Source organism: Camellia sinensis, chromosome 6, assembly GCF_055761805.1.
Source record: "Camellia sinensis isolate YWXY chromosome 6, ASM5576180v1, whole genome shotgun sequence".
Classification (NCBI taxonomy): domain Eukaryota; kingdom Viridiplantae; phylum Streptophyta; class Magnoliopsida; order Ericales; family Theaceae; genus Camellia; species Camellia sinensis.
Genome location: NC_138966.1, coordinates 167,002,058 through 167,016,689, shown reverse-complemented (window position 1 = coordinate 167,016,689; position 14,632 = coordinate 167,002,058). Strand labels below are relative to the sequence as shown.

The 14,632-nt window shown below is 41.4% G+C and overlaps 1 protein-coding gene across 1 annotated transcript; it reads right to left on the bottom strand.

Annotated features, from left to right (window-relative positions):
• Nucleotides 1-10,767: 10,767 nt before the first annotated feature.
• Nucleotides 10,768-12,500, bottom strand: LOC114322190 (protein FAR1-RELATED SEQUENCE 5-like). The gene is made up of 2 exons (XM_028269455.2): nucleotides 12,121-12,500; nucleotides 10,768-11,844 (listed from the first exon to the last, which is right to left on the bottom strand). The coding sequence occupies exons 1-2, from the start codon at nucleotides 12,123-12,125 to the stop codon at nucleotides 11,004-11,006; spliced, it is 846 nt and encodes a 281-aa protein (XP_028125256.2). The 5' UTR covers nucleotides 12,126-12,500; the 3' UTR covers nucleotides 10,768-11,003.
• Between the last annotated feature and the right edge of the window lie 2,132 nt (nucleotides 12,501-14,632).

The window sequence follows — 14,632 nt, the reverse complement described above, 5'->3', positions numbered from 1 at the left end:
TTTTTTGAGAACTTATAATGAAGTGCAATTTTCCCTACCTATTTTCTTCTACTCTGCTTACATTTTCCATTTTGATCATTTTGGGATATTGTTGGCTCCAGTTTGTAAAAAACGTGTTTCTTTTTTTTTTAACTTGCTGACCTGTAAATGAGCATTTCAATTTTCACATATTATTTTAGCAAATACTATTGGACATGTCATGAGTTGTAATATCTAAAACTTTGTCTTTTCATTTTGTTTTTTAAAAACTTAAAACTAATCTTCATTGGATTGGAGCCTAGTAGAATCAGGAATATCTGCCATAGTTGTACAACAGGAAAAACTAATCTTATGTTGTAGAGTTAAGCCAGATATGTTTAAGTTTTACTAGGCTGTAGGTTGCTTCTTACTGATTGATGTATACGTTTTATGTAGGGAGATTGTCATGTCTATGAATTTGCATGAAATGCCTTGCGAATGTGCTACGCGACGTGACATGCGCACGCTGAAACCAGGGGCATGGCTATCCGACACTGTAAGTCGTGGCATCTGACAATGTTATTTCCACTATATTTGCATGATGGACATATCTATGTAGGGACATTGTTATTTCGTATTACATTTAAACAAATGGCAAACCTTATTTCGCAAGTTGCCTGGTCTGTTACAATGTTCCAGCCAATCAACTTGGTCGCGGTTCAATTGACTAACGGATAGCGGCAAGTACACAAAGACGGGAGGCATACTGCGTGATTCTTTCTAGTATATTTGTCGGTAAGTAAGTGTTTTAGGTCGGTTGTGTATTGCAGAAGACATATTTTCAGAAAACTTTGGCTGACTGAACTTTACACACTAAACATGCAGACTTTGATACTAAATCAAAAAACTCAACCTCTGAACCATGAAAATATGGTCAAATCATATTTTGGACATGACAGATATACTGGGGTGCTTGATGCATGTGAGAAGGTAATATGAATGTCCATCCCATTGAAGCGAGTAGATTTAATATGGACATCGGTAATATGAATGTCGATCCCATTTACTTGAATGTCAATGTAAATATGAAAGTGCGTACATGTTCGCATGCCCTCTAAACAATGTCTTCACTTGTGTTTATGTTTATGTGTAGATTTACATGCCTTTCAATTATCGAGGAGTACATTGGGTGTGCCTAAAAATAGATATGGTAGACCGTGTGGCGTACCTATTTGACTCATTGGCATCTGCCACACTGGACACCAACAAGCTGAACATAGCAAAAATGTTGGTATGTCGTGCTGAATTTCAAAAATCTACTTCCACACTGTCACATCCTTCACATAAACTAACCGTCTCATTCTGCAACAGGTTCAAACAATGCATGCCTTACTGCAACTACAGTTTGGAAATGAATATGCTGTAGACATGCGTACCTTTGAGGTGCGCATGTTAGAACAAAGGCCATTATAACAGCTGGACGAGTAATCCACAAACCCTGCGTCACATTGACTTCACTCTTGAATCACTCATTTAACGAACCTGCTTATATTTTACGAGAAACTGAATGTTACATTTCATTTGTAGCACTTTCGACTGTGGGATGTTTGTGATCAAGTACATGCAGCGGCCTGATATACCCAGCGGTCCACACAAGGTACATTGTACCGCTTAATTTCCAATTGCGAAATAAATCCGTTTATTCCCTACCGCTGTAACTGTACCTGATTTGTGTTATTCGCTTTCTGTACATAGTTTCATCCTTCTGTGCACCGGAAGTTGGTGCTTGACTTCGTTATGTATGTGAACAATACAAAGATGGGTGAGTATCGTTCGTGCATGTGATTGATTGCAATTACAACAAATAGTGCAGCGATTTTATCATGGCCTGCCAGTACGAGTGTAATTTCGATGCCCAACCACAACTGGATTACTGCATCAGCTTGTCGTGACAACTTTTTAGGTCGCAGCTGTGATAATACTAATTTCCCATGCGTATTGATTGTACACATAATTCCAATGTTTGGGACTCGAACAAACAAGAGAAAGTAGTCATGTTTGTTTGCTTTTATCGTGGCCTGTACGTAATGTGATACACATAATTCCAATGTTATGGGTACAGTACAGAACAAACAATGCAATGTCATATTTGCCCAAATGACTATAGTAATGTTTGTCCAGTGCAATGTGATATTTGTCCAACAAACAATGCAAGTTGAAAGTAGTAATGTTTGTTCGCTTTTACCACATGAATTATGTTTGTTCGATTTTTTTGAATGCCATGATTTTGTCCAAAACAAAGCAAAAAAAAGCCCACAGAACAAACAAATAGCGGTGACTATAATGCACTTTGAAGGGGAATTGATTACTTCATAAAAATGCACAAACGGTGAAAAATTGCACAAAAAATAAAAACAACCATACAACAGACCATTAAAAACACAGAGTATTGATATTCAATTTTTTTTTTGTTCAGCAAAATAAAAAACTGTATTGATGAAAAAGCACATACAAGGTGTCAATGATACATCAACAAAGAGGAGGTTGGAGACCAACGAAGAGAAACAAAAACAGAAGGAAAACAATAATAATGTAACTCCAAGCCCATCCTCACAAAACCACATAACAGGGCAACCAGATGAAACTCCAAGGCAGCATGAACAAACTTCAGACCATACAGCCACCATTGAGACTTGAGCCTGAACCTTCAACCTCCATTGAGACTTGAGGCTGATCCTTCAACCTCCAAAAAAAAAAAATTAGTACAACAGCAGATCAACAATTACAACAAGGCCCGCAGCAGACCTCCAATAACTTTCCCTAATCCAGCAGCAGACTTCCAATACAGCACACCAAAACATCATTCAAACAATTGCAAAAAGGCCAATATGCAGCAGCAGACTTAAGCCTATTCGTTGATCCCATATAGCAGCAGCAGAGTACATATATAGCAGAGCAGATTTGAAGCACAGCAGAGCAGCAACCAGAAATGAGCATGCTTGACCCCATAAACTAAGCCAGAGCAACAAGCCAAAAATAAGGCAAAGCATAGCAACATTGAAGCACAGCAGAGCAAAAGTAGCCACCAAGAAGATATGGTAATACCACAGACTGACCAAAATCCTGCATACCACAGCTTGACCAAACTCCTGCACCCCAGTTTCAAAAAACACCAAACACCACCCCCTAAATGAGACTTTGATACTATCCAGAATACAATATATGTCGTCCACTGAATACTGTAGGCCTCTATAACTTTGCTTACAGCAAAGTGCAACCCTCACTTTCACCATCTCAGCCAATTCAGGCCCATCAACAATCTTATCATTAAAAAGGCAATCATTCCTACCTTTCCAAATCATTCCTAGGTGTGCAATACAAAAGAATACATATATAAACTAGCCTAGGATTTGGGGAACAGAACGGCTAGAACACCCCACTCTGATTGAGCATCTGCCAGCATGGCTTGGGCTTGGTCCAACTCAGCTTTAGTTGTCTGAATGGATGCAGAACGATGTCTAATTTGGGAGAGCATCATCCTTGCTTCTTGATTAAGCTGGTCGTGTTGCTGCTGCAGATGAGCCTTTCTTTGCCGGACAGAGGCAAGTTCTGCCATGAGTTTGGCTTCCTCAAGTTCAAGTGCTGAGTGTTGCTGAAGAATGGCTGCAGAGGTCTGCTGGCTGAGTTTGAGTGAAGTAGATATGGTGTGGGCTTCGTTTAGGAAATCCTTATTGGTTTGAATATCCTTTGAGCAAGTCTGAACCATCTCTGAAAGGGTTGGCCATTCTGTGATAATCTTGGCCAATTGCTTTAGTTGAATGGGGTTGAAAGGATTAGGGGAGAGGTTTACAACAGCAGAAAGACAGGCCAAGGTTTCATCAGGTTTGTGGAGAATGATTTCTTCAACTGGGGTGTTAATGAGGTTGATGAAGGTGGTTAAGGTTTGTTGAGTTTCAGCATCAAACAGATGTAGCCTTTGAGGCAATGGGGATATTTCGTCTAGATCTTGTTGAAGAATAGAAAGTTCGGCCCAAATATCCTGGCATGGACCGACGGCCTGTGAACATTAATAGTTTGGTGAGAATATATGCTTGCAAGTAATAAAGAGTAAATAGGATGAGGTTGGAAATGGTAGTACCTGTCCTGATAACGTGCACGCAGACGGTTGGCCTTGTTCAGCTGTGGTTGTCACATGAGGACGAGTTGTTTCTGGTACTGATGAAATGGCAGCATCAGCGCCTTGAGGGTGTTTCTCTGGTTTTGCTAGCAGGGGAAAGTCATGAGGACCTTCAAGTTCTGTCTCGCCTATTGGTCGTGGAGATGAGTCCTGTATTATGTCCATCCCTGTAAATTGGAGAACAATACCAGTTACTTAAAGAGAAGTTTTTTTTCCCAAACGAACAGTAACATTTGTATTTCTATTTACCTTGGTTGTGGTGAACTTCTGGTTGAGGGGATTTTGTGTTGTCATCTGTTGGAGAGGATTGGCTGTTGATTGAAATGTCAAATTCAATCCTCTGTGATTCTTTGTTTGACGTTTGGGAATTGGAGGGGTTGGATGGTGATGGTTGAGGGCTAGAGACAGAAGGGACAATGTGTTGAGGAGAAGTGGAAGGATGTTGTGATGCAGACTGTGTGGATTGCTGTGGCGAAGACTGTGAAGCAGGTTGTAAGGAAGTTTGTTGCGATGCTTCAGGTGGTGGTGGAGTTGGTTGTACAGTGGGTTCTGTGGGTACATTACTGATTGGACTGGGAATTTGATGAATGTGTTGAGGAGAAGTGGAAGCATCGTCATCATTAGCAGCAGCAAGGAGTAATCTCCTTCTTTTTCTCTGCACAAAAGTAAGTGATTAGTCGGGTGTGAATGCAAATTCAGATGCTGTAAATATGTAAAGTGAAGGCTTACTTGGTAGAGCTGCCCTGAAGGATTTGATGTTGTTTCGCCAACCATTTGGCTGAGAGGGATATCCCACTCACTTAGGTCTGTGCTTAGAGCAGGAGCAGTGGAAGGCTCTTCTCTCTTCTTCGCCGTGACCTCTGTCTCAGCAGGGGTACGGGTGGTAGCTCCTCTCTGTGCTTGTGTCTGCGCGGCTGCGAAAGAGTCTGCCATTAATTTCGGAACTGAGGGGGTGTTTGTCTGAGTAGTTGCATCCATTGGATCCTTGCCTTTACGTTGGTCCCTAACCAATGGTTCAGCAGCAGGCCCAATTTTGGCTGTCAAGGGTTAAACAAGTTAGTGTTGTAGAGAAAAAAACAAAACAAATTGCATGACACAGTCAGGGATATGAAGTATATGAAGGAAGGATACCTGTAGCCTTAAGCTTGGAAGGCGAGGATATGCGGCCCTGAATATGAATACAAGTATCGTTAAGGCAGCTTTCAAGTGGCTTGCAGAAAATAATGGCAGTCATAAGTCCCCACCAATGGTCAAAAGCAGCCGAGCAGTCCGAAGCAGGTTTGAAGAAGAAGGGGCCAAAATCTTGGAAAAGTTTGGTGTTCTCTGTCAGAATGGATTCAGCTTGTGTAGGATCTTTCAAGTGGATTCTGGACCCAATCTCCTCATGGATGGTTGGGTGGAAATAAGGATAAGGGATAGCCTGGGAAAGACCAAATTGCCTAGACCATTGATTGGGACAGTATGTCTCAAAACTGCAGCTGGATAGCTTGGCGGAGGATATGGAACAGCCAACCAAGACATGTCTAGAGGTGAGAATGTGTCTCCAACTCTCATTTTGTTCTTGGACTTGCTCATTGTGTAAATCAAAAGGGTCTGTGAAGAGGAAGCGAAGTCTACTGGAGGAGAATTCAAAGTTTTGAAATGGCATGTACAGGTTGGAAGGTCTCTGCGAAGGAAGGTTGTAAAACATGGTAAGATGATTTGTGAAAGTGAGTTTTGAATGGCTGTTATAAGTGAGCAGTTGCTCAGCATAGGAGTGGCAAACAGGTTTCAAGGTGTTAGGTGGTGGGGGTCGTGCCTCAGGGAAATAGGCATACAACCAGGCCTGGAAGAGCCAGAAGGGGCCACCACAGTTGCCAGAAATCTTCTTGTCAACAAAGGAAAATAGGGCCTTGTAAAGGGTGACAAGAAGATAAGGGGCTAAAGCCATAAGTTGGCTGTCTTGCATACACAAGGCAAGGGGGAGGTATTCTTTCGTGATCTTGTACCCAGGGACACAAAAAAGAAACTCACAAAGCCAAAGTAAGTAAAAAGCAGTTCTTTCTTTGTCATCGACAGGGGAACCACGCTTGCCTTGGTATTTTTTGGCAAAATCTGTATAGCACATGTCAGTGTTTAAAGTAAATGTCACTTTTGGAGGCTCAAGGAGAGCATGAATTGGATTGCCCAAGATTGGCAGACCAGTCAAGTGAGCTACATCTAAGATGGTAGGGGAAATCATACCAAAATTGAGGAGTAGGGAGTTACTAGACTGCGACCAAAAGCATGCAGCAGCAGCAATCAGCCCTTTCTCCACGTCATAAATTTTAGTCGACAGTCTAATTGCTTCAGCAATGCCTTGGTGCTTCCATACTTCGGCGTCGTGACCTTCAATTCTCCTGGCCCAGCTTCGCCAATCAGAGTCTGGTGACCTCCACCCTCTGAGTGGGTTTTTGCTGACATTCCAGTTAGTCCACTTGAGTCCAGCTTGGTTGAGAAGAAGGTTCTCACCATTACCAAGGGGATAGTATGGAGCTAGCTCGTCTGGGAAGTAAGACGCGAAGGTAGGGCCTAGAGTAGCCTTAGCGACAGAGCTTGGGCTGGGCAATAGGGTTGCAGCAAATTTTAGAGGAGCGATAAGTGCTCTGATAGGGTCCGGGAAGCGGAGTAGGTCTTCATTGTTCTCCTCAGATGGAGATGGTTGAGATTTTTTCGGTGCCATGGCTTAGGGTTTTGTGGTGCTCTGGTTTTGAACGGCAATGGTTGAGAAGAAGGAGTACAGTCTGGGGAGTTCGAATCAGAGGGAAATGAAGTGGTTTGAAGTTGAAAGGGTGGGTCTTTTATAGCTTATGATGGGGCTAGTATATTTAAAAGCTCTTATATTGGGCTGTACTTTATGTTTGTTTTGGGCCCAAACAATGGCCCCATCGTTGAAGTTAAATATCATATGACTTGGACCCCCATGACCCCCTCTCTATCTGATTGGCCACTTTTTTTTTTTTTTTTTCAATTTCTTATTTTTTTTCCTTCTCCAAACAGCAGCCCCCACGTGTGTGTGTGTGTGGGGGGGGGGGTGGTGGTGATTGGGGGGGTCTCAATCACTTCCACAATATTTAACTTGAACACGGGGGCCATTGTTTGCACCAAGTTTTGCCAGTCTCTGTCGACAGATGGTCCACTTAATCGAGGGCATGTGGCCAAGTCTGAAGGAATGTCCACGACCTGAAAGTGGGCTCTCTGCATGTGGGTCACCTAGAAGTGATAGGGGAAGTTTTTACCACCAGTCATGGAGTTAGCGGGCACACTTTCAGGAGGAAGCATGAGACAAAGCAGGAGCCTTGCTCTGTCGACAGAAGTTTAAAACAGTTGGTGGCCATGAAATAAACACAAGAAAAGGGAGCTCGACAGATAGAAGTGGAGGTTTAGTATTGATATCCGTATACTGTTTTTGTGGCCCATCATTGCATGATCCCACACGTCTACACCATAACTGCCACTGTAACTGCCCCGACTTCGAATCTTCAAGTCCACTCTGCCAAATATTGACTCTTCCCTGTCGACCTTCCTTTTCACCATTGTGGGGCATGTCCCTCATCATTATGAGACAAAAATCGACAGAATATTGTCCACTAAACACAACCACAGTCCTTGCAAACTGGGTCAATGAACCGCAACACTTGGCCACTCACAGTTACTGCCCCTGACTATGAATCATCAAACTCTGCCAAATATTGAATTTTCCCTGTAATTTAATCAAAATATATTCAATGTCGGTAAACTTGAAAATACGTTTGAAATAACCTTTTTCTGTATTGTAATGACTTAAACACAATTGTTGTCCTACATTTTACGTAACGAAAATACACAACTTATTTATATCAAAAACAAAATATACATCTCGGGTTTATAATCAAAAAAATGGGAACTACTTTTTTTTAAAAAAAAGTTCACTCATATTTTCACCTACATTCTGATTGGATATTAGATTAAAAATTCCTCTTTGCACCTATTTTTCCCACATCCTCCCAACAGCTGCTCCATTCAACTAACATTGAATCTTGCATGCCACCTGACTTACACGCTGGAGCAGTTACTGGCAGTGCTCATGGATTTAGTGGCCACCCTCCAAGAGGAAACATGAACGAATTGGGAGTCTGTATTTGTCGAGGAAAGGCTAAAAGGACCTGGGCACAGGTGGTAACTTCAATTATATGCACTTCGACAGGTGGCAACTTACTTTCTACATTGTAACTTCTGTGTAGTTTTTTCCCTTCTACTTTCTACTTTGTTACAAACAACACAACAACACAACAACACAACAACTTACTTTCTACTTTCTACTTTCTACTTTGTTACTTTCTACTTTGTTACCATCAGTTCATCGAAAGAAGTCTTCATCCATTTCAAGCATTTGAACCAATACCACAATTGCTTGATTTTCTTCTTGAACTTGTCAACTTTAAATTACTGCTTCGTTGCTGTCCATATAGGCCCACCATAATTTTACTAACAATAAACCCATACTTCCATAGTAAACATTAAATAATTTCACAACTCCTGTTCGTAACTCGTAATTCATATACCGATCGGCATGGAGATAAAGTAACGAGTTCGTTGGGTTACTTTCTCCAAGTAACACCCAAAATTAACTGCCACTTGGATTATATACAAAATGCATGTGCTGGTATGTAATTTTGCAAACCCACTTGGACAAAATTCGTATTTTACTCGAAATATAATACTAATTTACGGACACAAGTCATAACAAATCAATATGAAGCGAAACACATCGTTAGTTGATAAACCACACCGCAAAAAACCCTTCAGTTAGATCCAACCAAATATGGAACAGAAACAAGCAACCCGCAATAGGAATCTTGGAATACAGACATAAGCCAATTTCCCACCCAAAACAACACACAGACAACCCATATATATCTCACCTCACCTTCAGTTAGTTTTGCAAATGACAAGTCACTGCAAACACAAATGACAACATCACTCTAAACAATATGGGAAATTTACAACTCGTGGCCTTGTACATAAGTAACGTTGTGCCATTTCCTGGCATTGTACATAACCAATTATTTACACGTTACGTACAGCAATCCGTGCAAAATGAAAACTACATACATTATTTCCATGTGTTTTCAATAGCTAAGGGAATAAGTAAATCATACAAATTATACAATTACCTGATTCACATCATCAATTGTGTTCGAATCATTTTTCCACACTGCTGCTTCAACACTACCGTATTGGCCCACAGGCTGCTTGGAATCAGGAGAAACATCAAAAAATAGTCGCCGTTGCTTAATGTGCGGTGTACTTGGATCCACCAACCCAGTTTTGCAGCGAACGGGCAATGACTCCGCATTGTACTCATGGTCAGTTATGTGGGGTGTATCTGCATCTGAGTTATTACCCACTGTTCGGTTAAACCGAACCTTAGGACACGTTCGCTTTGTGTGCCCAATGCATTTGCAATTCCCACATTTTCTTGGTCTTCAACAGTTGGACGAGGCCCGTCCTGGGTTCCCTTTTGTCTTCACAACATCAGGGTCTTCTACTCCAAATTGTCGATGGAATGAATGTTTCCCTTTGTCTCCATTCCCACCGTTCAAATTCCTCTCATATAACTCCTTCATCCGGCTCGTCATCGAAAGACATGCATCCCTAGCATCCTTGAAACCTTCCGTTGATTGCGAGGCATAGAAACACATTTCATTGTAGGAAGAACACAATATCCCATACCGGGCCGTCTGTGTTGTAGTGCTATCAATTGAGGGTTGAGGCTATTGCTGGCCATCCTTGCTTGCAGCCCTTGTCCATCTATGCAGCACACAAGTTGGGGGAATTTGCGTTAAATTTTCAGCTTTCATAACACATACATGTGGCAGCAAGGTAGCCCCAACGACTCAAACTTCATGCAAGAACATCTCATTGCAGCATCCATTGGACTGTGTGTTACTATCCATGATCTGTCCTTCACTCTGTACTTATGAATATAGTAGCATTTCTGACCATCCGGCAAAGGGAACACATCCTTCACATTCAACTTCCCCTCTTCTAAGATTTCATCACGGAACATTCTAAATATATTTCGGGTGAATAGCTCAGCTCCATGTCTCTCTATATCTCGCAATGGAGTAATCAATACCGAAAAAGTGTTTTTGTTTCAGCATCATCTCCAGCCTCGTTATACCTTATCCTTGCAAGAGCCCGATCATAGTGCCTAACAAATTCATATAGCTTCAATTTGTGTTGGAGGAAGGGATTGAAATAAGCATTCATACACTCTGAGCGCTGAGTGCTCTTCATCCCAGCAAAGAAATGTCCACGCATATATGCCTCAGCCCACATATGACGCTTCTCATATGTCTCCAACACCCAACTGTTGGTTTGAAGTCCAAATTCTTCGACCATTGTCGTCCAGCCATGCTCAAACTTTGTCTCATCCGTTTCCATGTCCATGCAATGCTTGAAAGCATGTGCAAAGCCACTTATGTGAACATTTGAAACAACATTTTTCCCAAGATGCCAATTACATAATCGATGTCTTGCATCTGGAAATACTCTTCTGATTGCCTCTCGCATCGACTTATCCCCATCTGTCAGTACGGACACAGGTGCTTTATTGCCCATCGCCTCCATAAATGTTTCTAAAACCCATGTGTATGTCTCAATTGTCTCATTAGCTAGCAAAACACATGCAAATATCGTGGTCCTAAAGTGGCTAGTCACACCAGCCAACATGACAAACGGTTTCTTGTATGCATTGGTTCTGTAAGTTGAGTCAAATATCAACACATCACCAAACTTTGCGTAGTCGGCCCGCGATTTCGAATCTACCCAGAACAGATTTTGTAACTTGTTATCGTTACACACATCATACTTGTAAAAAAAAACGTGCATCAACATCAAGTTTTGCGCATAGGTAAACCAACGCACCCTGCGCATCACCATCCTCAACTTCTGCTCTACGTTCGGCTTGAATATGGTTGTGCAGATCCGTGCGGATGAAACCAACATTCTCATAAGACCCGGACTGATTTACCATATAGTCCATGATTTGGCTAGTCTTCACACCGACATTGCGCATAGCCATTGCTTGAGCTTTGTCACCGCTGTTTAAACTGCGATGTGACCTCAGATACATCACACAGTGTTGTTCCGCCAATTCATGGTTGTGGTCTGCGACGAAGTGAGTCACAACATACTTTCCCCTTTCACCAGCATCCGCATCGTACCGTATGCGAAATTGGGCTTTGCAACCTACTCTTGTTAGTGCCTTGGGAGCTCTACTCTTCTCAGCAACACGGTCCAAGTATTTTGGTAATCTCTGACCTTCCCTTGAACACAACCACAACCTACTAACGACCTTTCCCTCTTTATTTGTGTTAAATCTGGATTTTCGTATACTAAATCCCTTGGCTTTAGCATACGCATTGTAGAAATCTTCTCCATCTTCGACCGAATCAAATTTCTGTTCCAGAATAGCACGTTCAACATCACCAACCATGTCATTGCGATGAGCATCGTCAACCATTTCTTTTTTCACATCGGCTCCGCCATCTTCAACGTTCATGTTGGTTGCTTCTTCATTGCTCGGACCAGCTTCGCAACCATGATCAGGTTCTGCCCGACTTTCATTCATCAAACGGATGTCATCTGCTTCATTTGGAATGTCATAATCATCACCTTCCCTTTTAACTTCCGCTGGGGCCATACTGCACATGACATTACTACCAACAATTACTTGATGACCGAAAATTGTTAACACAAACACAAACATGACATTTTCACACGGTTTACCTGTTTGTGCAAACATAAACACTCGCTTGAGAAACAGAAAGAGAAAGGTTAGCTGCCAATGGAGGGGTTTCCGTTGGAGCGAAGCGTAGAGCGGTTGAAGTTAGGATGGGGGTTTAGTTGAGGGAAAATAGCTGAAGTGAACGGGCTAGAGAGACAAAGAGGGAGACAGAGAGAGGGACACAGCTCCATACCTCATATCTAGTTCGAGAGAAGGGCTTCACTTCAGCAATGGAACCAACACAGCCTTCTAGTTACGTTGTTGTTGGAAATCGCCCGTTATACTGTTCCCTACAGAGCTTCGTCAATGGAACGAACCCAACAGGGGCTTCTCCCTGTTAATGGAAATCAACGGTTACACTGACTCAACCTTACACAGAGAGGAGAACAGAGAGAGATAGAGACGAAATACAGAGAGTGAGTGGGATGCAATCATGCAAATACAAGCATTAACCGGTTGCCCCGGTTTCAACTTTTTCACGATTAAACAATTCAATGGTCTTGATCAATTATTGTAATCTAACGGCTAACAATTGGGTTGCATATGGTGTGCAACCTTAAGGGGGTTGCACACTTAAGCATGACCCTACATATATTATTAAAAGTAATATTTTTTCTGTACGTAAGTGGCACATTCTAAGAGTTTATTTTATTTATTTATTTCATTTTATTTTTGATACATCGGAAAAAGAAATGCAAAGCAAACTACAAACTAAGAAGGAAAAACTAAGTACCCCAAAACGTTGTCTGAGATAATTCTGACCAACCATATCCGCCATTAGTTGACCTCGGATTTCTTCTAGAGGATCATCCATAACAACCAGCACCTCATTTTGATTTATCCTCCATTTTTGCAAGTCCGTCAGCACTCTTGTTTCCCTCCCTCTTGACATGTTGAATCGAAAAGCCACATATTTGGATGAGAAACTTGAAATCCTCCACTAAACTTCTCAGTGGGGAGTTCTCCTTTAGCATATCAATAGCATATTGAGAGTCTGGTTCGATGCTAAGATCCTTGTAGCCTTTTTCAAAAGCTATCATCAAACCCCTGTAGAAAGCCCAGATCTTCGCCACAATATAGGTACAATTTGTGAGCTTTCAGAAATACTCACAAAGCCAGATGCCTTTCTCGTCACGAATTGGCCTCCCAAATCCACTATCACCAGGATCTCCCTTTGAGCTTCTATCTGTGTTGATCTTCAATATACCTGGAGGAGGAAGAGACCAACTAATTAACTTATCAGCCAAATTGTTCACAATGGACATATTAAAAACTTCTTTAATATCAATTGCATATCTATGTATAATGTAGTTACTATTCTGCCAAGACAATTCAATATTTTCAAAAATCTTAAGATTTTTATTTTTCCAAATTTGCCATAATGAAGTAACAGAAAGAGTAGGTTCAATGAAATGATGAGATTTAGACTTTAAAGTGGACTCCACCTAGATTTTAAAGGATAAGTTCCTGCAGTTAAACAAACAAATATCACAATTTAGACCAATCCAGATAGTTCTAGCTTTGGAACAGTTTCTGAAGATATGGTTTAAGTCTTTAACCTGTTCACCACAATTATTACACACAACAGAATTTGACATTCCTCTTGTAACTCTTAGGCTGTTGGTTAGCAACTTATGATGCAACGCCAACCAAACAAAGCCTTTGAGTTTTTAGGAGATTTTCAATTTCCATAACCAGAGCCAATTCCCAAAATCAACTCCCTGACAATCACTAACTCATAGGTGTCACGACCCAAACAGGCCCTTATGGGTTGAGCGTCGTAACCGGCCAGTAATCCTTGGATTACCAAAGGCCTCTGAACAGAAAAACTTATAATTAGGGGCTGTGGAAGCAAAGAAAGAAACATGCATAGTCCATTGAGCTATGGAGACATATGTGGGACAAAAATTTTAAACTTTATGCACGTATACATGTTGTCATAATGTAGTCTTACGTCACATTCAATACTTATAACCAAAAAGGACTAGTCCAAAATACAGATAACAAAAAACTTGATCTATATCCAAAGGAAAACAAGGTCTTAAACATAAACCATTTAAACTTGACTCGCTCACAAAAGGGAACATCCTCAGAGGCACATCGGTTGGTTGACAAAACTGATATGCCAGGTCCTCAATTCTGAGCCTGGTCATGCTCCTGGTCACCTACATACATAATATAAATAGTGAGCGGAAGCTCAGTGAATAATAACAGAGTAAAGGGTTTAAATGAATGATGTCCATCACAAATATAACTTCGAATCCCTTATTGAACAGAAGCATAACCATATTCGTATAAGAAACAGAGTCATAAACATAATCATATCTTGAGTGGTGTATCCGTTAGCATTAAACATATCTCTTGGGTCAAGCATATTAAGTTCCACATTGGAACCTCTAGTGCCGGGTATCATATCTCATGCGTGGGCTACGGTATTGTTTCCCTTGGGCGAGGGCTTGTGCCACGGTATTATTTCCTCAGGCGAGGGCCTAGGCCACGATATTGTTGTGACAACCCTCACCTCCGATTAGTGCTAATCTATGATTAAGCATGATATGTAATTGAACAGACTGAAATTCTGAACTGAACGCATGAGTGTTTTGCTTGATTTCATTTTCTATCTGTTTGTCATAAATGGATCTGTTCATGTTTTTAGTTTCGAATTGCAAATTGAAGGTCCTATCGGCGACCGAATCAGAAATTGA